We start from the raw sequence: 23151 nt of genomic DNA, 5'->3' as shown, positions 1-23151 counted from the left end.
TTCTCTGTGTAATCACAAACTGTCCTCTCTTTTAATCTGTACCAGAGGCTGAAGGTTAAAGTCAGTCAGTAACGTGCAGAGCTTAGGGTCTGTAGCAACGACTCACTCAGTATTCTGAAGGGTGAAACATTATGGGCTCTTCTGGGATCTTTTTAGCCTAGAGGTTAGAGAAGCAGGCTTGGAAATAAAATGTCACCATTTCAAAACTCTGGAGTGGCTGCTTAACTGTGGCTGGTTAAAGTGAATAATTAACAGTGCGCCCTGTGTCCTTGAGCAAGGCACTTGATCTGTTAATCAGATGCTCTGCGGTGTCGTGTGTTTGTCAGATAATGACAGAGAGACTAGGGAGAGGAGAAGAAGACGTACCCGAGGTCAGAGTCTGCCTGCAGCTGCAGCACAGAGGGGTCAGTGTCCCACTGCAGTGTCCTGATATCACCAGCAGGAGGCGCAGAGGAAGGAGGATGGGACATACATGGTTATGACACTTTGCAACATACAACGAATTATAGACTGGCACACATGTACCCTACCAAAGGTGCACACATGAACACATGTATGCACACACACACACACAACACTTATATTCAGAATGGTTTCACTCAGGTCCCAACTCCCATTTGAATTACATGCAAAGACTGACACTGTCAGTGGGAAAATGTTAAGTGGATATACTGCAGCACAGGAGGGGTATACATGAGGGAGACATTGCATTTCATTATATTTTAATGTGCAGTATTTATTTACAGACTATTAATTTCTTGTAACAGATTTCTTGGTCTCCTGCCAGGAATGTATTACAGGAGGATGAAAATATTGACAAGCAATGGAAGAAAAATGTAGCACTTGTGTAGAAGGATGTCAGAATGGTTTGACTATTGTTGATGGCTTAAGCCGATGACTATTAAATGTATAAGGTCATACTGTACATGACTATGGGAGGCAATGCAAAAAATGTACTTGTTCATCCATTGTTTAAGATGAGCTATGAAATCTACTTTTACCAAAATGCCAGAATTTAATCTTTTATTAACTGCATCCTAATGATTTGCGGTTGCGTGAAGTTAGAAAAGCATGAAGAAATACATTACATGACATGCCACTTTCTTATGTCAGGTAATACATTGAAACCATGAACAATGTATCCAGTGACATGATTTACATCTGACACGCAGCACAGCATAGCATAATATACAGAAAATACTGTCCATAATCACACTCTACAAATGAAAATCCAATTAAAATCCTTATAAAAAGCTGTGGCCTGCTGAACATACATGACACTATACTTGCCATGCATGAGGAATGAGTTTGAAAAACCATGAGGAAATCCCTGAGTTCATTAATTACATTGGCACAGTGCTTGAGCAGTTCTAGCTCATTTCATATGGGAAGGGGGGTTTCACTTATTAAAGACTAGCTCATAAACAAACTCAACTCCAGGGAGCTTTATGGAAAGCCAGCGCTGAAACTTAACAGCTGTGACAGGATAACGCTTCCAACCCCGTTACACTTTTTGATAATACCTTTTAGGACCAGTGAACATGCCCATTAAACCTTCAGCTTGTGCCACGCGGTGCCAGGCGAGAGTGGCAAAGCATTCCTTAACCCTGACAGACTGGCTGTTTTACAGTAACAACAATGACACTTTAAGCAGCAGATTGTCAACCCCGTCAAGGCCGAAATGACTTCCATGACTCCAGCCATGCGAGTGGAAATCTTTCGAGCCGGTGTTAAGGGAGACAGCGGGGCTCCGGACAGGTAGTCACCCAAAAGGGAGAGGAGGAAGAAGGGAAGGAGAGGGGGAGAGAGGGGACAAGTGGGCACCGCGCTGTTTTGCTCATATAAAGCGCGACGGGAACACATCGATAACAGCACTGACAACACTGTGGGTGCCTCTCTGCTTGTGTTCACATGAGGGTAAACTCATCTAAGAGGGGGAAGAGAGACATTCCTGGGTTTGAGGTGAAAATGCTTACCTGTTGCTTTGTGCTTGTGACTTGTTTTTAGAGAAACCTGACCTAAGAAGGGACACACACATACACACAGCCACAGATGGAGAAGCTCAAAATGGCATGCCATAATCCAGGGTGGATTTGGAGGGGGAAATTTTTAATTTCAGGCACTAACTCACCAATTTGTAAAGTCCAATTGGTAAAAGCTAACAAGAAATAAGAAATCATTACCTTGCGTTAAAAAAAAAAAAATCATTCTGGGAACTTAGTCCAACTCCTACATGTTCTTCTGCCCCAATTCCACCCCTGGCCATACCACAACAACACATAACTAATGACCCTTGCGGGCATCACTCACACAATGACCTAAACAGAGAGCTGCCACTGAGTAGCGAATGGAAAGCACTTGATTGTTGATGACCACTTTCTTCTCAGTTTTTTTTTTTTAATTCACCAGAGCAGTGCTGTACAGACCTCAAAGCTGAAGTACTGGTCTGGTGTGTTAATTCAACAAATGCTGCATGGGTAGAAGCATGTATGACACATGAGCTAGCTAGCACTGTGAATGCAGATTTACATTAGCATCCTGCCAAATGGTGACAGAAAAAAGCTGACCTTATGTCACATGTGCTCACATAAGCTGCTAGCCTTTACTGCAAACCAATGGCTCAGGTCTATGCCAGACCTATTCTTCCAAGGATGCTTTCTGAAAGTTTATCAATATAACACAAACTAGTACGATATCAAGAAAAAAGAAATCTGCAACACTGAGCTACTGCTGAAAACATCTGTAAGTCTGACTATACAGCTAAAACCTACCTCGATGTTAAATTCAATTTCACAGGGCTAGCTTCAAGTAGTAATAAGTTGTACTGTGGTCATCAAAACATGGGATGTTGTGACAAATGACAGATACCACATTCAAAACCTAACAAAGCACCACAACATCACTGACACCGACACTCATCCTTACCTATACCTGTTGTTCCATTGACAAGAAAAGAGACACAATGTTTGTCAAAAATGACAGTCAAAATGATTATAGACAAAAAAAACTTCAAGTTACAAACACTGTTAGGCCATGAGATTGCGTGAGGTGCTCCGCATTTACCGCAGTGTATTGGTAACCTCTCAAAGAGCATCCCTGGTGCAAAACGGTGAACAAAACATACTCGTGTGTATATTAATCATTTCTCCTCCACCTGAGCGTCTAGAATCTAGCATCTCTTTTAGTTTTACTGAGAAATGGGAGGAATGAATGAGGTATTTCAATGACCACTGGAATTTCAAAAGTCTTTTCTGAGCCAAAGAGAAGAAGAGGTATCAACTTCAGTCCTCTTTTGTCAAAATTATTTAGGAAAAGGTGACTCAGTGAGCTTGGAAAGACTTGTGACATTCAACCTTGGTGGGAAAAAAATATTCCAAGATTTTGGCCTACCTTCCCGCTGCTCCCCCATCAGCTGAGTCCTGGCTCCCCGTCTCACTGGGCGTGCTCACTGATTTGGAGGGGGACATGGGGGTCGGGACTAAATAATGAAAATAACACGTATCTAACATTAAAGGCTGCAGCGGATGGACTGCTCAACCCAAGCAATGACAATGAGAAGAAATGGGTGTCCGCAAAGCCAAAAGAGCAGGATGGATGAAATGATGGGAAAGCAAACCAAACAATGGACAAAAAAATGATGAAAAGGTATAAATTAAAAAAACAAAAACAAAAAGGGGACAGAGCATCAACTCGGGTTTTGCTTTTGCATTTGCACGCTTATTAAGCATTAGTCAGCTTTATTCTGGGATATATTAAAAAATAATTCAAGCCAATAACAGGCATAGCAGTGACCTAATTCTGAGGTGTTAAAGTGCTGTTACAGTTTTAGACCACTAGAGAACAGTGCTGATGAACAGGCTTTTCCAAAAGCCTGCTGGATGAGATCCTGGGAATTGAAGTCAATTGATAGGATTTGAAACATGGAAGACAGAAGATATTACAATAAATTATTTTAAAAGTAAGTAGCATATATTTCTGGAACTATATTATGGACTGGAAAGTTAATGTAATTTTGTTTAGTTGAGAATCTTTATGTCCAAAGGCACTATTACAAGGTACTGTACACACACGGACACCAATGGAACAAAATCAACTGAAAGATGAGAAAATATATAATAACAATGAAACATCAAATGTAATTGTCAAGAATGTTCGGCATTGTCAAAGGACAATGCGCCTGGCAAATCAGGGAAGACCACAGTACAGGATGAAAGAAGTGATGTAATTTTTCCTCAAATCAAACTTTTTTTTCAATAAAACTGAAGTAAAACAAGGAAATGAAAAAAAAATGTACACAACAAGAAATCATGATGTGTTCATTCGTTAACATTACATATGAATCATATGAAATATTGTCCTGTTTAGATATTTGCCATTTCGACAACTGCATGCAAATGTAACCACCACAGCAGGCACATCCCATGACAATCTAGTCACTACAGCATGCAAACATCTGCCTAACAAACTTAAACAACTACTAATTTTGTGTGGAAAACGAAACCATAGATTATGTACAGACCTGGCAACAAAGCAAACAATGCACTTTAATTTTCCAGTTGCTTCATGTCATGTAAGTAAGGCTGCAGCAAGGCTGGAATGCACTGATATCTGTCTGCAGATTACACACACACTCTTTTGTGTGTATATCTTGAACAAGAAATGGTTCCTCAGAGATTATTTAAATGTAATTACTAAGGAACCTCTTTTTGATACTACATCTAGAACAATGATTGTGACTTTTACTGTAGGTGTGGTAAGAATTTACCAAATACTGTGTAAAAATGTGCTCTTGCATGAATAACAACCTCTTTTTATTATATGAGCTTTTATTATAATGAATGTGATTTGCACCTAGAGGAGGCTCTGGTGAAATGCCGATGCTCTGTAGCAGGGCCTCAGTCTCCCTGCGCTTGCGGTCAAGGTCTGAATCCTCTGGGGCGGCCTCCGTCTTCTGCTGGCTCTCTGACTGCACAGGATAAACACAGAAATGTCAACTTATAAAGTAAAGATTAAAGAATAGGCTCCAGCATACACACATATACACATATCACTATGCACAAACACAGACATATGCATGCATGTATAGACACACACTCACACAGTTGACCTTGTCTGTGTCCCGGCCTGTCAGAAGCAACCAAACACACAAACAGTACAGTCTGCAGTGGAATGTGATGAGTGCCAGTTGTGTGGATTTACTCACTTTTAGCCTTACCTCCTTCTTTTTCCTCTCTTCCTCCTTTCGTTTTTTCTCCTCTCTGATCTGGGCCAGGCGCTGCTTTTTGCGCTCCAGCTCAGCTTTTAGGTCACTTTTGTCCGACATGGCCTCGTATGGGCTGTCGGGAGGAACAAATCACAAGAGAGTGAGCTATGCATGACACCGTCACCACAGGCTCTGGTTTCCTTACAAGGTGATATGAATATTTGCCTGTGCAACTAACCTATGCTTCAGAATACCCACTGGATGTGGCATTTACAGATCCCAAATCCTGCAGGCCCAGCAACTAATAAGGACTTGATGTGGCAAAAATAGTGGCCCAGATAGCCCACACTGGGCCTGGTGGGACTTCCACATTTGTGTGGAACTCAGAAGAACTGGTCCACTGCATAAAGGCTAAGGCCAGCCCAGAAATAGTCCTAAACAGAGCATCATGTTTTCTGCACTTCAATTTCCCAACTTCAATCACATCAAAATTAGCAATAAATCAACAGAGTTAAAAATTCAACAGTTCTTATTATATGTGGTAGGATACAAGACCCAGATTTACACATCAGATTCAGAAGAAAAACACATCCAATGTGCCATATAGCAGCACATCACGTCTTTTGCTTAGAAATATATGCCTACTAAGCTTCATGATAAATCAGACTAAAACCACCCTCATGTTTGGGATCTTGTAGAGTCTCACCCACAATATGTCTGCAGGACTGGGTGAGGCCTATTAATATGAGAAGTGGGCCAATGTCACAGGTTAAATCGCTGCATCCCTCAGCTGTGGGTACCATAAGGAGAGTACCCTCACATACTCAAAATATTAATCAGCACAAACACTTAGGCCTACTTCAAGCTAGCTATGCATGCATTGACCTACGGTATTGGTCAACTGGGTCTGTCAAAGCCTCAGACATCAATGAAAATGACTAAAGATATGCAGAACGCACGTCTATAAATAGCAGCAGACATTAAAAGTGGAGGACAGAGCTGGCAGTCTTTGCTAGCACACCTGATACACAGTATGACCATAAACACAACACAAGCCAGGCTGATATGCAGAAAGAAAGCGACAGAAATGTGATTAAGGTCTTGGATGAGAGGAGGTATAACCCCATTCGCAGCTAATCCCAAAATTTGACATCATTTGCATTTTGCAACGTCAAACAGGCTGTTTTAATGCGTTTAGGCCTTTCGAGAAATGCTATACGAAGTCTGTAGGAAATAACAACACAAAATACAATTGTGTCGCAAACAATATAGCAACAAATTGTCATTGTTGTGCAGCGTACCTTATCCACTGGTATTGATAATGATGTGTCACCGGCAAAGATGCTGTCTCACTGCTGCACCGCCGAAAAAAAAATCACCACATCCTCTCTTTAAATCACCATGAATCTATGCCTCGCTAATAAATATGGATGTTTGGTTTGAACCTTGTCGTGAGGCTAGTGGTGACACAGGATAAAAGAGAGCATTTCAGCGGTCGGTACCCCAAATAAAGAATAAAACAGGTGCATCGCACGCCGATACATCCAGGAGTAGGATGATGATGATGGTGATGGTGATGGGAGAGAGGAGAGGAAATCCCTCCTCCTTTCACACGCACCGTCCGCGTCTCATCACCACTGTAACGCCACCATCTTCTGGCCGTTTGCAGAAGTGCACATTAGACCATCCAAATCCTCTGAAAAACAAATTCAAAGTGTGAATATTGTCAGGTGCTGGCAACGGAGGCTGTCGTCAAATTGAGCAACGACCCGCAAAGGCACGTCCGTTACAGAGAAAGTAGGCCAGCGGAGGGGGCGTGTGCTAGCAACTTGTTAGTTTCAGTTGGCGGATTAATATTTAAATATACTCATATGTTGTTTGGTCATCAAGATTCATTGTTTGGTTGTTTTGTTTTTTGTTTTTTTTTAATCCAAAAAATGTTGACTTGAGCTGCCTCGGTCAGTTAAAACAGAGTCATAGCTGTTCCGTTTTTGACACTTTAGCACAACACTTTCACCATGTTTTTGGTAAGGAATAAACAATAAACAAACAAGTCAGTGTAAACAGTTTGGCTCTCTCTCCGCTGTGTCCACGGGGTCACGCATCTCCACGCTTCCCATTCTTTGTCTATGAAACGTAAACAGCTGTGCAATGCATGCTGGTAGCGCTGCTTTTCGAGAGACGGGGCGTCTCCTCATTTGCATAAAGTTGAGGTCGAGGTTACTTATATGGAAACTGTTGAGAAACTTTTAAATTAACCATTATCGGTGTAAAATGACGACAAATTCAGCGGCTGCGTTTACAAGTACCAGCTCGTTCAGATTTGTTTGGAGCTTCAGTGGCATCACGAGCACTACACAGCCCCGCCTCCAGTTAAAAAAAAAAAAAAAAAAAAAAAATCCCGGCGCTCATTGGTTGAATCAAATGTCAATCTCACTGGTTTCGTCAACGTTGTTGGTGGGCTGCATTATTATGAAGTCGCTCTCGTAAAACTTTACAAAGATGCTTGTAAAATCTTCGAAGGAAGAAAACGACAATGAAACACTGACCACCGCCATCTGTTGCTGATGCCAATTTACTGAAGGGCCTTTTTTCTGTATGCTGGCTTCCCAGCCTCGGCCCAAAGGTAAAGGTGGCAAAAGTGGAGCTTGCTGAAGAAAGGGCAGCCTGTCCCTGACTCACAAACAACTGAGCTGCAGAGCAGAGCCAGAGCAGTCATGAAGTTCGTCCAGTTTTTGTTGAAAAACAGCTCAGTGACTGGCATACCGAAACAAGTGGAGAGGTTTTCCAAGTTCTCCCCTTCGCCCTTGTCTATGAAGCAGTTCATTGACTTCGGTAAGTATTTCAGACTTGGTTTAAAAAAAAAAAAAAAAAAAGCTGACATGCCATAACTGCAAGGAAACTTTAAATTATATTTGTCTATCGGTAATCTGGCTGCATGCCAGACCCCGAGTGGTTAACTGTTTTATGATACAGCTGTCATTGTTTAATAAGCCCACACTATTAATCATTACATTTTGTTGACATGTGTTTCACCACGGTCTGCTGAATACCAGGGACTGCTTAGTAACAAGAGCAAATGTCATTGTGTTGGCTGGATTATTTACCATTTACCATGTAGTGCAACAAGTTAATGTAAAATGCAATACAAAAGCATGAAATATGTTGACATGGCCAGGTTTGAATCCTTTAATCCACAGCAAGAACACAAAATAAGGTCATGTTTTCAGTCTCTTCGTTGCCATGCTTCATTTGCAAGCGAGCTGTCATGATCTTGCTGTCTCAACAAAAAACAAAACAGATGATTTCATCATGTTTTTCCATTGCATATGCACAATACCACTGAGGACAAGACCCTGTCCAGAATCAGCACTGGTCACAGTATTTCCTTTTAAAGATAATACAATCTGTAGGTGAAGTGGCAGCTGCTTATGTAGGATAGGGTCAAAGTGGAACACCTGCCTGTGGATTTATTCCTGACATTCTCTCTCATTTGACTGCAGGCTCAGCCAATGCATGTGAGAAGACCTCTTTTGTATTCCTGCGCCAGGAGCTTCCTGTGAGACTGGCCAACATCATGAAAGAAATAGACCTCCTCCCTGACAAGCTCCTCGGCACACCGTCCCTACAGCTCCTCACCAGCTGGTAGGCCTTACACCCCAAGAACTCCTTACTGACTAAACATTGGACTGAAACCTGAGGATACTTAAATATTGATATATACTTCTTCCAACAAGAGTTGCTCTGCTCTTAGCATCACCATTATTGCAGCAAGTGGAAGGAGTGGTAAATCAGGGCTCCCAAAAAAAGTATGGAATAAGAGGGTCAGATACCCCAGACTACCCAGCTTTGCCATTTCTCATTACATCTGGTAGCATTCACCAATACAATTGATAGCAGGCCATTGATAGAGCTATCCAGTGATCTCAAATCCCTACATGTGATATGTCAAAGTGTTCACTATATACAGTATAGCCATGTAGCTTATACTCTTGTTATGTTATTTTATGTTATGTTATGTCATGTAATGACTTGGCATTATCTTGGGCCACTGAAGGCCTCCTGCTCACTTTTTGACCTTCAGCTTTACACCCCATGATGTTCCCAAATTCAAAGTAGACTTCACCCATATTCCAGGCTCCAGCTGTTCAACTGCAAATAAAATGAAGTGATTGTGAAGACTTGATGAGAGCTGGTGATGTTGTCTGATGTTGTAAAAGATGCAATGTCTCCTCTGTTGAAAGATACATCAACTCATCTCCCTGTTACTGATCAGTGAGGTATTTGGCTTGATAACACTCAACTGGGAGAATACCTTATGATGTTTGTTTGAATAAGATAAGGCTGATGGCCTGGACAAACACACAGTCTCTATTTTATGTTGTTGTGCCGTCCTTGTTTTTATGTAATCACAGATCAAAGTATATTCCCCACCCTTATCTGCTTCCATATAAGTGCAATCTGGACATATAATGTTGTTTATTCCACATTGGTTGAAGAACAGATGGGGCAGCCACCTGTCAATATAAAACAAGTCATCAGAAGGCTAGGCTACACAGAGCAATCCTGCTACATTTTGGATCCAGACCTGGGTTACACCTCTGTCACCCCATTTCATTAGTAGTTACAACTTTAAGTCACACAGTGTGCAGGTGTGGCTTAGGTGGATGTTATGCCAACTGTGCTAGTATCATGTGCAAGTATGCACGCACACATGTAAAGTTCACTGTGTACCATGGTGTAAAGGGTGAGGTAGAGACAGAATGAAGGGTGAAGGGCGGTAAAGAGCAATTGTGTCCCAGGCATCAGGTGTGGGTTTGCCTGCATGTGTTGTGCTGTAGGCAGGGGCCTCTTCGCTGAATAGCTGCAATCGTTTTCACTTGTCATGATGAAAGGCTGTGAGACACAGACTATAGTTCACACTTTGCACTTACAGTGTTTGAACTGAACTCTTTATCAACAATGCATGCACACCTATTCTCCTGCCTTTCACCTCCACTTGAGCAAAACTGCAACAGATGCAGGATGTTCCTAAGAGTCACAACTTCTGTCTGTCCGCCTTTTGTTTGACAAAGCCAAAGCTCTCGTCCTATTGCTCATTTTTCTGCTGTTGAGGTTTTTCTACCCCACTGTTTGCTTCCCAATGACATCATGCTGAAACACAGTACTCTAGTACAGCCTTTGCCCTGGAATATTGATTTGGTTTGACTGTTTGTTATGTGCTGGCCTGTTAGGTCAAATGAAGACATGCTGACAACAAAGGTCACCCCACCCATCACATCTATATCTGGCTTCCTACCTGCTTCACTCTGGCTTTCTTTTTTCTACTCCAGCAAAGGTCTTTGCATTGCTGGCTGAGAAGCTGGTCTGCCTCTCATATCTTTTGTTGACAAGGGGAGAGGAGTAAAAAACCTTTATTTCCTGGCAACAAAAGTCTGTGAAATTGCCAGTTGTATAATGGACTGTTTCAAGATGTTAGGTTGCGTTAGGTTTTAATCCAGAACAGAAGTAAAGTGTTGAAGGTCAGATGAGGGACAAAGCCAGCCCTTGAAAGCGCAGCTACACTGCCTGTGACCCTTCACCTAGTTTTCTAGAAGAGTATGAGAGCTCAGCACTCAAGTCACTATCACTTCCTCAAATACAGTGTACAGACAAGCAGTGATGAACTAGCGTAGTTCAGACTGTGATAACTGAATCTTGTATTAGAGCTCTATACCTTATTGCAAAGCTTTCAATTTGTCTTAAGAAGTTCCAAGCACATCTAGCAAAGCATTAGCTACTTGCACTACATTTCAATCTCGAAAGAGTGAGTCACTGCTCAGATGTGGTCACAAGCGTCATAGAGTTTGTGCATTAGGTGCACTGTACACTGAAATAGCTATTGTAGAATATAAATACACTCCTGCTTTGCATGGTATGTTCTAACCAGTAATGCTGTTCCAAAATAGTCACCAAGGATTTCCACATTAATCTTTGTGTAAATTAATCACTGGGCTGTTTTGATCCTCTTAGGGCTCATTCTCAGACTCAGTAAAATAAACTGGAGTTGAGGACGTTTACATATTTGTTTATGAATTAAGTTATTTTTGTGTCCACCAGGTATTCACAGAGTCTGTTGGAGATTGTGGAATTTTTAGAGAGAGACCCAGATGATAAACAAGTCCTTTCCAAGTAAGTCATTAACACACACATTCCAGTACACATTGATTGCTTATTGTAAGACCTAGGGATATCCCAATCTAATATATCCAGATTATTGAATATTGAATATCTGTTGGTACCAATCTAATATATTTGTTTATAAAAATGTTTATTTTCCAGCACTACATGCTGTAAAGTAAAGCTCTGGTGCACAATACAACTCAGCAGTAACACGGGGCAGATGTCTGAACTCAAATGTGTGTAGTCGAACTAATTGCAGTCACATTTTTCATACAGTCTGAGAGCTGTTCACATACCTCGTTGTACAGTTGCTGGAGGACAGAGTGTGACACATAGAGGGCAAACTACAGTTATAGTATAGCTCTAAATGCTCTATTAAATGATTCAAGCGCAGATTTACCACCACCAAGAGCAGCTGATCATCTAGTGCAGTAAAGTCAATTACCCTCTCTGTTACTCTTGTTCTTCCTAGCTACCGTATGTGAGAAACTGTGCTGTTTTGAGTAGTGTGTTTCCTCAAGTGCCTTCTTAAATTAGTAGTATTGTTAATACATAGCTGGTAAAATTCCTAGAAACATTTTCATTTCATTGCGTTTTTAGACAGTACAGTCAGCTGTTTGGCTGCATTTCTAGATTGGACATGACTCCTGCGCAGCTGTTTTCAAGCCATGCACTGCTGCAATAGCGGTTTACATTACACACTTGTTTACTGCAGCTACTTTGTAATGTCAGTATGCATAAATGGATACGAGGGGTGAATGAAATACACAAATAAATGGATGCCGATTCCTCAGACTAAGTATAGCAGTTACCAATACATCACAGTTCTCCATGATTGATTCGGATTCTGATATTACTAGGATACAAGGATACAAGGAAGTTTATTGGTCATTATACAACAGGTTGTATAATGAAATTAAAATGTGGTTCCCTCTTGATTGATTTATTAAACATGGCATTTCTCACATCATCAGCACATTTGCTGATGTATGATGTCACTGATGATGTGTATTCTTCAAGGTCGATGTGGTTCTCCTGGGTAGCAGCATCTTTGAACATCTGCCAGTCTGTGCATTCAAAATAGTCCTGTAGAGCTGCTGCAGCCTCATCTGTCCACACCCTAACTGTTTTTACAGTCTGTTTGACCCTTTTTCTCAGCTGGATGTAATTAGGCAGGAGAAGCAAGGAGATGTGGTGTGACTGGCCAAAATGAGGACGGATGTTTCATCAGCGTGGTCCATGTATCTTTGTCCATGCATGCCTTTGTCGTGCCTAATGCATATTATAATGTTAATGTACAGAACTGTGCCTGCTTTTGCTGACGCACAGATCTTAAACACGTTGCACTACCTACCCTCACATAATCCCTATGCTGTACCTCTGTCCTCCCAGGTTCACAGAGACTCTGGTGAATGTCCGTAACCGTCACAACAACGTGGTGCCCACCATGGCCCAGGGCGTGCTGGAGTACAAGGACGCTTTCGGGGTGGACCCCGTCACCAACCAGAACGTTCAGTACTTCTTGGACCGCTTCTACATGAGCCGCATCTCCACGCGCATGCTCATGAACCAGCACAGTCAGTATAGCACTCGATGATTATCAGTGAGTTAAGCTCATGAATCAACACAGTCACTAACACTCATTAGACGTTCATGAAACAGAGAGAACCATTACATTAAACAGCACCTGATATTGTTAATTTTGCTTAGAGACAGCAGCATTGAAGAGTATTGATCCAAGACAGGTACTGTATAAACGGGGCTTTTACATCTTATAAAATCAGTGGATCACACTGCCTTATTTAAATCCAATGAAACACCAAGCAGAGACATGCTTAAGGTTTGGCTGGTGTACCAAAAAGTGGCACATAGGTAACATTTACCCCACCTTGACAGCCATTTACAGCACAACCATTGTACTGAATGAGTAATGCACATTATTGCCCTGCAGTACAAGAGCACATGCATGGCTTTTTAAACAAAGAATTTAACTCTAACGCTAACATATCCAACTGGAAAGAACACAGTATTTGTCTGCTTTACATTCATTTACATATAACCATGTATACACAAATGCATGGCCTTTATAGATCAGGCACCTTGTGTCTGCCTTTTTGTCGTTCTGAGTTACACACAGTTGTACGTGTCTGTCCCGTGTGTGCCCTGCAGCTTTAATCTTCGACGGCAGCGTCAACCCAGCCCATCCCAAACATATTGGCAGCATTGACCCCAGCTGTGATGTAGTGGAGGTAGTAAAAGGTAATGATCCTCCTCAGCTCCAGTATGGCTTTCCATATATAGACATTTTGTTTAGATAAGGAACTGTACACACCAGACGTGTTGTTGGTGTGTTTTTCACCACTCACTGTTTGAACAGATTCATGGTAGTTTGACCTTTTATCATCTCTTATATTTGTAGAGTCAGTATACTGAGTGGGAAGTGAAAGCATGTCATGATGAGATATATTGCTGTGACGGACCTGTAAATATCAGTGAAATGTATGGTGTACAAGCCTAGAAAACACTTTGGCCAACATAATGTCTTCTGGTGTCTCCATTGAGCATGAATCCTCATTCTCTTTTATTAGACTGCTTGTAGCATTATTTCTTACCCTGAATAGCAGCTGTAGATTTATTTTGTTCCATTCTGCAGATGCCTATGAGACGTCCAAGATGCTCTGTGAGCAGTATTACCTAACCTCTCCTGATATGGAGGTCAAACAAGTTAACTGTAAGTCTTAAAAAAAATACAGCTTTTATTTATTTATTTTTGCATATAAAAGGTATTTTTCACTGTGTTTAGCGAAAGGTTTATGTATGCAAACATGTTTTGAACAGTTTGTTTCACATGTGCATTTTTTTCCTGCACATGTTGTGTCTGTGCAAGAGGCTTATTTCATTTCAGTTCCCTGAAATCCAACTGAGCAGCACTGCTCAAGTGTGTTGGTTTAGCTGAAGCTATGTGTGTCTGTTTCCTGTCAGCTGCGCCTGTCAGGATCCAGCCTCAGCATTTTACATCCCTCCACCTATCTCATACTTTCACTGAACTTTCTCCAGTACAAAGAGCAGGAGACATGTTTTATTTTGCCATGCAAATATTCATAGGATTCGATTACATTGGATAGAATTTAAAAAAGACCATTAATGTGTGTGGAATATTTAAATTATGGGAAAACTTCATCAAAAAATATCAAATGTAGCAGTTATTGCTATAAAATGTGCTTATAATTTGTGCTAAAATCCAGACTCCTCATTCCTTATTACTTCATATTATGTTGAAATATACTCAAGATATGATGAAATTCTATATTACTTGTGCAGTGGTTTTTGTAGATATATTCTATAGAGAATAAAACAAAATGGGAATGAAGTTATGTGATTTTTTTCTCCCCCTTACTTTTTTGGCTTGGTTTCTTATCTGTCTCGTGTTCTTGTGAACTCTGTCTTGTCCCTGGGACAGGTTACACTGCTCAGTTTTTCTTTAACACAGCTAGTTTTCTAACAAACCTGCAATCACAACATCCAGCCACATGTTCACTCGTTTACCTTTCAACCAAAGTGCCATGGTTATATGTTTGCCATGATTGTGACACATTTACACATTAGGGAAAACTGTTGTTTTTTTCCCCAAATAACCAACATTACCAAATGCTTCACAGCCAAAAATCCTGACCAGCCCCTCCACATTGTCTACGTGCCGTCCCACCTCTACCACATGCTGTTTGAGCTCTTCAAGGTAAGAAACTAACAGACTAAAGCTAGTGTGCCCACACAGTGTAATATTTCAGAGTACTGGATATGTTATGACACTGTTATCCTCTGTATACCGTTGATGTGCAGCACCTCATAAACCATCTCATGCCACTTTATATAAAGACTATTTTTCATTACGACAGTCGGACTTTAGAGGTAGATGGTGTGTTTGATCATTTGGTATAACTCATTGTGCGTGTTTCCTGTCAGAACGCGATGAGGGCCACAGTGGAGACTCATGAGACGAGCCTGACTCTCCCTTCAATCAAAGTGCAGGTTTCACTGGGCACTGAAGATCTCACTATCAAGGTACATCAACAGCACTGAAGGCACTGAAGCTTTCTACTGAAGGCAGTACATAAGGGTTCAGGGAACTGACTGGGCAAGAGAGAATAATCAGTTTATACCAGTGTAGAGGTACATGCTGTTATGCCACTGTATACATAGTACACATACCTGACATATACAACACACTGCACTGAGCATCAGGGCCAAAACCACCATTTCAGCACTGGGGGGGACAGACATTTTGGGAATGCGTGAACATTGAATTGCTAATATATTCCAGCAATATTTTTGTGGGGGACATTTTTGGAGTGCCTGAACATTGGGGGGGACTTGTACCTCTCAATGTATATGGGCATTACGGCCTTGCTGAGCATCATACATCAAGCGTTTTGTATGTGGGTCCAGGTCTTAACAGTTTATCAGGAAAGACCTTATTTTCTTTAGGTGTGATGAACCTGAAGAGGAAGGCAAAGCCTTGAGTTTGTCTTGATGTGCAAAAATTATGAAAACAAATCACAGCTGCTGGCACAACAATAATGGAAAGTAGCATGAGAGAAGCAGACCCTCAGCACCAGTGTAAGATGTGGCCGGAGGCATTATGTTGTGGGCTGTCCATCTTCCACCCAAAACATAATATCTTCCCATTGTTGTGAACACGATATTTCAGGAACAGCTTCAGGGAATTTCTTAAAATTGGTCATAAACGTCCACGTGGACTCAGTGATGAACTGATTTGATTTTGGGTGTCAGAGGTCAAAGGTCAAGGTCACCGTGGCGTCACAAGACATATCTGGCCATAACTAAACACTACACTAATTGTGACAGCTTTCACACAAATGTCAAATAGCATTATTACAAAGTATTTTAAGTGCAAAAGGTCAAAGGTCAGCTTCACTGTGACGCCTTAATGGTCTGCAAAAACACTCTGTTCCTCATTGGTTTTGATAATATTGAGCTTCAGGTGATCATCGTTACACCATGTGACAAAGCTCTCCATCAGTCCTCTGTAGTCCTCTGTAGTAAAAATAGCCTCTAAGTGAAAACAGCATGTTTCTCACAGGAAATTATTCAATGGAATCACACATGTCAACATAGTAAGGACTTAAGTTTCACCAAAAATACACTTAATACGTTTATTAAAATACCTTTTTGTTAAATTACTTCAAACTCTTCACTACAAATATTGTATGGACAGACATGGATGTAAACTGCAACATGTCAGGATCCCAGAGGCATACAGCTGTGAAACGGTAATTCCTTTTTATTTATTTATTCATTCATTTATTTATTTTTTGTTATTCTTGTTGCTTACAGATGTCTGACAAAGGAGGTGGAGTTCCTCTGAGGAAGATTGAGCGTCTGTTCAGCTACATGTACTCCACAGCCCCCAGTCCTGTGCATATGGACAATTCTCGGAACGCTCCTCTGGTGAGAGCAGCTCTCACCGCACTGCAGTCTCACATATACTTCCTATTTGTGACTGATCAGTCTTGATGATTGTCTTCCAGTCAGTGTTTTATACAAGTAGAAACTCCCAGACTCATAGAAATGGAAAAGAAATTACTTTTGCATATGAAACATGTCTTTCAGCTGTGAAATCTAAACTAAAATGTCTTTCTGCCCCAACAGGCAACAGAGCATGCCTGTAAATCAGATGAATTACCAACTAGACTTTAGTTAGCCACAACTCCTTGGGTTAAACTGTAACTGTGAGAGACAAAGTAAAGAGCTGATATAACAATGTGTTTCCAGACCAAACCACTGGCATTTAAGTTTGTATTTACAGTTGATATTTAAGCAGCTTACCTACAGGGCTGGACAGGTGATGGAAATATTATCAAAATCACGATATAGACAAGTGCAATATTCAAATAGCAGGAGCTGTGCTTTTTGATAAAGGTAAAATGTGTGACAAAGAGATGCCCTGGCCTCGCGTGCCGAATTCTGAAGCAAAAATGATTTCAACTAAAACTGTGAATTGCAACATATCACAATTGCAATATCTGCCAAAATAATTGCGATTGTGAGTTTTTTACTTTTACCGTTCAGCCCTACCTGCCTGAGTTTCATTCATTTCCTCCCTCTTTGTTCAGGCTGGTTTTGGCTATGGCCTGCCCATCTCCCGTCTGTATGCCAGGTACTTCCAAGGAGACCTGCAGCTTTACTCTATGGAGGGGTATGGCACCTCGGCTGTAATATACTTAAAGGTGAGAATAAAACTATATCCCCTGCAGGGGTTGTGCCAAAAATAGTTGTGATGGCCAGTTTGGTTTAGAGTTTCTCATACAAGCATACTGTGAACTAGACATGCTTGAATAGTGGCAGATGTAGAGTGTGTAATCTGATGTGTGTCAGGGTGTAAGTTGTTACTGTTCGTGTGATCCGTGTCAGAAATCAGAGAGTCTACTGAGAGAAGTTGCACAATGTTTTAATTCATCACAGATGGAACTGAGCCACAAAGTCTAATGAGAAATAACTTAGATCCAGCTAGCGCAGGTCAGTCGTGTGTGTGTGTGTGTGTGTGTGTTAGAGTGAAAAGGACCCAGAGTAAACAGTTCATCTGCACTCTGTCACCAGGCCTTATCATCAGAGTCAGTGGAAAGACTTCCTGTTTTCAACAAGTCAGCCTTAAGGCATTACCAGACGAGCATAGAGGCAGACGACTGGTGCATGCCCAGCAAGGAGCCGAAGCAGCTGGGCAAGTTTGAGAGGAGTCACTAATGAAACAGACTCAGGGCGCTGGCTGCGAACCAAAAAACATGCAGTGGGAAGAAATGAAGAAGAGGGGTGAGGTCCATGATAGAAAAAAATGGATGAGCCTGTATTGTGACTGTCAGAAGGTACCATGTGCCTGCAGCAGGTTGCCAGACCTGGGTTTGTGTATATGCGGGGTGGGTTCCCCTTTCTCACCAACAGAGAAGCCTGGAGGCTGAAATTCTGTTTTCCCTTGATGGTGGTCAAGAATCAGATCACCCCAGTGAAAAAAACTACACTAAAAGGGAGAACTGACTTCAGGCCAGCCTGAAGGCAATTTCACTCAACTGAAGCTAACCACATGTGAAAGTGAAGGCACTTAATTTCAGTCCATGAACATCACTGGTGAGAAAGAGTCATACAGTAGCAACTCACAAGCACACATTTCCTTTTGCCTCATTTATCACACACGCACATACACACAGACACACACACACACACACCTTATTATTTATTTTAGCTATGATCACAACAGTAAAGCAAGCTTTCTCTTCATTTCAAATTTCAAATACTTACAGTCGTTGTTGAAAAAATTGCTGGCTAACGCTGCAATGGTGATTGCACTGTCAACCTTAATTTGATATGTGTGTATGTGTCCAGCTCAAGCCAGTTACAGTGGGATCACTCAGGTTACTCAGAACAGTTATGCAAGAGGACAGTGGATAATGGTCACAACATTAACTCAGAGGGAGGGTAGTGTACAGTTTTTTAATTTTTCATATACACGTTTTCAATCTGTTAAATTAGTTCAGTCACATCTCAGCATACATTATCAGCTCTGATCCCACTAGAACTTTAATTGGACCCTTTAGTAGATAGTTTTTTTTATGTAGCATAAAATGTTTGGGCTTAAAATGATGTCTACTGATGACATCAGTACAAAAGCATTTGTGCCATTTTTAGTCTCTTTAAGCTAGTTCAACAGGAGATGAAATCAAAATGTTATCCTTTAGTGGAGGATTCTAAATGGCAGGAAACTACCTACCTGGTGCCAGACACTGAGAGAAAATGTTTCTCATGGCCTTGGTGGTATTAATAAGTCACATTCAGCCGACTCCTTTTTTTAAAACATAACTCAGATGATCTAATGTGGTCATTGTGGTATTCTAAAGATAACAAGACCTGATGGAGCTTGAGTGCCATATTCAAAATGAGGTGTGCCTTTTGGTTAAAAGCAACAAAATTTCATAAACCTAGTCTTGGAGAATGGTTTAAGTCACTTTGTATGTATGTATGCTTAAACTGAATAATAGATATGATTTATTGTTTGTTTATTGGTGTTAACCATTTCCAGGTTACCTGGCACATTCATAGCCATTTTCCTCTGTTGCAATTGAAAATTATAGTATGTAAAACTGTAAATTCCTCTAGATTTAACCAAGCACAGTATTTGTTATTGATATGTTTTTATATACGGCATGGAGCCAATCAGACTGAACTGAAATGCCAGATTTTTTTTTTATGCCATGGATCTGTTCAGTGTGTTCTTTGCTCTAGAATTGCACAATGGGTCTCAGCATATTCAAGATGATTTCAGAAAAATATCACCAAGAGTGCTCAGTTTTATAACCATAAGCTTTCTGTATATTAAATGAACTACTGTGGAGGGGTGGAACAGTTGGGTAAGACCCTCATACTTTGTTCCAGGGAGTCATATTCATAGCTTCAATACATACCTCAGTTTTTTGCCACACTATATAAAATGCTGATATTTATACAGTGTCTAACTCATGTTATCTGTATCTGATGGAGTGATGCACAGACTGACTGCAGTGTAAACACAGTGGAACCACACCATAGACCCTTCATTACTGTGGAATGACGTAAAAGGCCAGTTGATGCCGTGCTCATGCTGTATTAATTTTACAGATGCTGTTTTATCTGTAATAATTTTGTCCACAATGTCCACGTTTACCATTTACACATTTCAGTTCCCAAAAGTTCCCAGTGTGCGTGCTTCCCAAATCTGCCAATGCATGTGGTTAAGCCTTAAGAACTTAATGCCTATTAACTGAAATAACGTCATTCATTTTATGTTTTGGTGAATTGTAAATTGTTTATGAAGTGACATTTTTTTTCTTGTTACTGTACTTGAGGTGTAATTCACTATAAAATGGACCCATGAATGTAACAGATAAACAAAAAATGACTTGGCCCACTTCCTCATATATAATCTTCTCTGCTTTTTGCAGTACATTGCACACTGCTGAATTTTGCCCTTTGCTACCATTTTTCTTGCAGCTCATTTGAGTGTGGAAGTGTTAACTGGTATTGTATGGCAAAAATTTAAATGGGGCCTATACAAGCTGAAGGCATTCAGGCTATTGTCTGACTTAGAAAAATCAGGACCATAAAAACCCCAGTATTAAATTGCACCCTATGTGATGGTTAGCTGTTGATAATGTGTTATTACACAAACACAATTTTACTTATTTTTGGGGCCACACCACAACAGATTTAAGGTCAATTACTGTCCAGTACTAGCAATTTAATTCAATTAGTAATCCTTAGTTCTCCATCTTGCCTGGCCATCTTGACAACCATGCTAATGCACTTTCAGAATTGCCTGAACAAGCCTGAAATGAAATGATGAAACAGTGCCATTACTGCAGTCTGGAAGGCTTATTAATGAACTGGAATACATAGCTGGTGAGATAAAATAGCCAATAAGATAATTGGTAATGGTTTATCCTGTAATCAAACTGGTGCACCTGTAGTGTGAGTCACAGTGACTCTTTTGCCTCTCCTTAGGCCAAGTCTGTTCTGTATGGTCTAGCATATCATTATTTTGCCCATTGGTGTGTTTTTACACAGTGAACACTCAATTACCTTGTCACTCTGCCTGGAGTTAAACCAGGTGATGCTGTGTCAGTAACTGAGGAGTTGACTAATCATATGAATTTTGAAATTTTAGCATGGTTTATATGTATTGCCCATTTTATGCTTTTGTGCTGTGCTGTCTGTGAACTTCTCTGCTCTGTTATTGTCATGCTGCTCTGTATGGAACAAGCTCTTTCAAACTTCTTCCATCATGCTAAGAGATGGCGATGTTTTAAACATAGAATAAATGCACATAGGAAATGTAAGGAATATTGCTTCATCATTGTGTTTGTACGTAAGATAAAATAGAAGGAGGAGGTAATGGCTGCATGGGTTTTTAAGTATTACCTGCCTATGTGAGTAGATACCCTGCACCACCACCACGCTCTCTGCCTTCTTTCCTCCGCCACTGACCTTTTTCACCGCTTGTCTCTCCCCACAACTTGTTTTCTGAAGTTGCCTCATTTCTCTGGCAGCCAACAGGCAGAACCCAGTGGCTGTTTGTGGCCGCCTGCCAAAGGAGGCCGAGAACAAGCCGTCCTGTTTCTGTTTGGTGCTTTAGTGCTTTAGTCCTTTCATTGGAGACTGATGATGTTCTCTTGGAGCCCTGCCCACTCCTCACGATCCCAACGCCCTGGTCTGACACCCAGGCTCACTCTATCACTCTCTCACTCATTCTCTCTCTCTCTCTCTCTCTCTCTCTCTCTCTCTCTCTCTCCCCCTCCCATTTGCTGTGGTCTATTTTAAGAGCTCAGGGAGTGAGGTCTGACCCTTCAGTCATTCACACAATGTCCCCTGCTCTAGAGAAGATGTCTGGTACGCATGGAAACTTACAAACGTACAGCACAGTTGTCCTGAGAAACATGCCATGTTCTCTGGTTTGCAGCCCCTGATCTCTTAAGCCATGCTTGTACAAATGTACACATCGCCTAAGTTAACGGTGGAATCTCAAACATCTTCAGGCCGATTTCTGTCAGATGTTTCTGCTGTATCCTTTAAGTCTTTAAGCATTCAGCTCTACTCAGGCTGTGTAACTATGTTGGCGTGTTAGCTGTCATCCAGCTGCTGTTTGCATGTGAGTAGCAGTGCACACACAGTTACCCTACAGGGCCTGATAGATCAGCCTTATAGTGCAAAAGAACTGCTTCCGCATGACACCACGTAGGTGGTAAAAACAGGCTTTGTGTATACATACTGTATGTGTAGATTTGGATGTGGCAGTTTAATTCTGTATATTTAAAGTCCTTAAATATTATAGTGTATAGCATGTAAACTACCCCCTTTCCTTCATTTTCCAAACCACTTATCCTCGTAAGGGTTGCAAAGGAGCAAAAGCTTATCTGAGCAAAAGGCCGGAGAAACACCCTGGACAGGTCACATCACAGGGCAGACAGACAAACATATTTTTTTTTATCTTGCATCTTCTATGTCTTTGTATTGTGGGAGGAAACTGGAGCTCCCAGCAGAAACCCACGCAGATACAGGGAGAACATGCAAACTCCACACAGAAAGGAGCCTGGCTGGCTGGCCAGGAATCTAACCCGGACCTTCTTGTTGTGAGGCGACAGCCCTAACCACTGCACCACTGTGCTGCCCTTACCAAAACCACCTTACTACTGATATTTTTGTTTTCATAAGACTGAAAGTGTTTGCTTTCAAACTGGTTTTACAGAGGGACTAATGATGTGCCTGATGTGCAATTTACAAATGTATTCACACATTCATCAGTTTTGGAGCAAGCTAAACGTTCTTGTGAAAGATGACACTGTTTTATCTTCTTTGGCATCAAGCTTTTATTTTGTAGTGACATTACGGATGTGGTGGATGGAGCTGCACCATTGACTAAAAAGATAATGGTAACAGTGCGATGATAAACCAACATCATCACTAAATTTACCAACACAACACAAGGGCCAAATGATAAGCAATACATATAAGATTCCTCTCAAACCTCCTTTTATCTTTGGAGTCAGTTTGACCCCCACTACTCAACAAGAAACAAAAAATCTGACATAAACTTGGGTAACATTTTTTATGATAATCATTTTCGGGAGGTTTAAATTACTGGGGTCAAATTGACCCCAGTTGTTAAAAAAAAAAAAGAAAAAAAATTAGCAAAGTTGAAGGTAACATGAGAGTTAACTAATGTGGATCAGATAATCAGATAATCT

General features: G+C 41.0%; 2 protein-coding genes across 8 annotated transcripts in view; one reads left to right on the top strand and one right to left on the bottom strand.

Annotated features, from left to right (window-relative positions):
- The window catches only part of dync1i1a (dynein cytoplasmic 1 intermediate chain 1a), a 60716-nt gene extending 53562 nt beyond the window's left edge, over positions 1 to 7154 (bottom strand). For 2 of the 6 annotated variants that reach the window (XM_030063038.1, XM_030063039.1), the window contains exons 1-6: positions 6505 to 7154; positions 5204 to 5336; positions 4852 to 4966; positions 3391 to 3478; positions 2926 to 2931; positions 367 to 426 (exon numbers count right to left, since the gene is read on the bottom strand). In XM_030063038.1, the coding sequence (XP_029918898.1) occupies positions 367 to 426; positions 2926 to 2931; positions 3391 to 3478; positions 4852 to 4966; positions 5204 to 5323 (389 nt within the window). In that variant the 5' untranslated portion in view covers positions 5324 to 5336; positions 6505 to 7154. Of the gene's footprint in view, positions 1 to 366; positions 427 to 1976; positions 2019 to 2925; positions 2932 to 3390; positions 3479 to 4851; positions 4967 to 5203; positions 5337 to 6504 lie in introns of all 6 variants that reach the window. The other 4 variants (XM_030063035.1, XM_030063036.1, XM_030063040.1 and 1 more) reach the window with 3 other exon arrangements.
- A 529-nt stretch (positions 7155 to 7683) lies between these two features.
- On the top strand, positions 7684 to 21241 carry pdk4 (pyruvate dehydrogenase kinase, isozyme 4). Of its 2 annotated transcripts, XM_030064177.1 has the most exons (11): positions 7684 to 8038; positions 8707 to 8848; positions 11303 to 11374; positions 12758 to 12942; positions 13535 to 13624; positions 14019 to 14096; positions 15025 to 15101; positions 15329 to 15427; positions 16721 to 16834; positions 17500 to 17613; positions 17984 to 21241. In XM_030064177.1, exons 1-11 carry the CDS (start codon positions 7921 to 7923, stop codon positions 18125 to 18127), a joined length of 1233 nt encoding a protein of 410 aa, XP_029920037.1. In that variant the 5' UTR covers positions 7684 to 7920; the 3' UTR covers positions 18128 to 21241. The 2 variants fall into 2 exon arrangements, with proteins under 2 accessions (XP_029920037.1, XP_029920038.1); XM_030064178.1 differs by lacking the exons at positions 14019 to 14096; positions 15025 to 15101; positions 15329 to 15427; ... (1 more) ...; positions 17500 to 17613; positions 17984 to 21241 and having other exon boundaries at positions 12758 to 12968; positions 13535 to 13594.
- Positions 21242 to 23151: the final 1910 nt, after the last annotated feature.

This window comes from Myripristis murdjan, chromosome 11 (genome assembly GCF_902150065.1).
Source record: "Myripristis murdjan chromosome 11, fMyrMur1.1, whole genome shotgun sequence".
Lineage (NCBI taxonomy): Eukaryota > Metazoa > Chordata > Actinopteri > Holocentriformes > Holocentridae > Myripristis > Myripristis murdjan.
The sequence above is the reverse complement of the archived record's forward strand: the minus strand, read 5'-3'. Positions and strand labels throughout refer to the sequence as shown.

What these genes read in the sequence shown, in the direction of transcription:
- pdk4 (XM_030064177.1), top strand. Translation starts at nt 7,921, where the DNA reads ATGAAGTTCGTCCAGTTTTTGTTGAAAAACAGCTCAGTGACTGGCATA. An exon ending in TGTAGTGGAGGTAGTAAAAG is followed by an intron (nt 13,625 to 14,018) that starts GTAATGATCCTC and finishes TCCATTCTGCAG; the next exon opens with ATGCCTATGAGACGTCCAAG. An exon ending in CGGCTGTAATATACTTAAAG is followed by an intron (nt 17,614 to 17,983) that starts GTGAGAATAAAA and finishes CTCTGTCACCAG; the next exon opens with GCCTTATCATCAGAGTCAGT.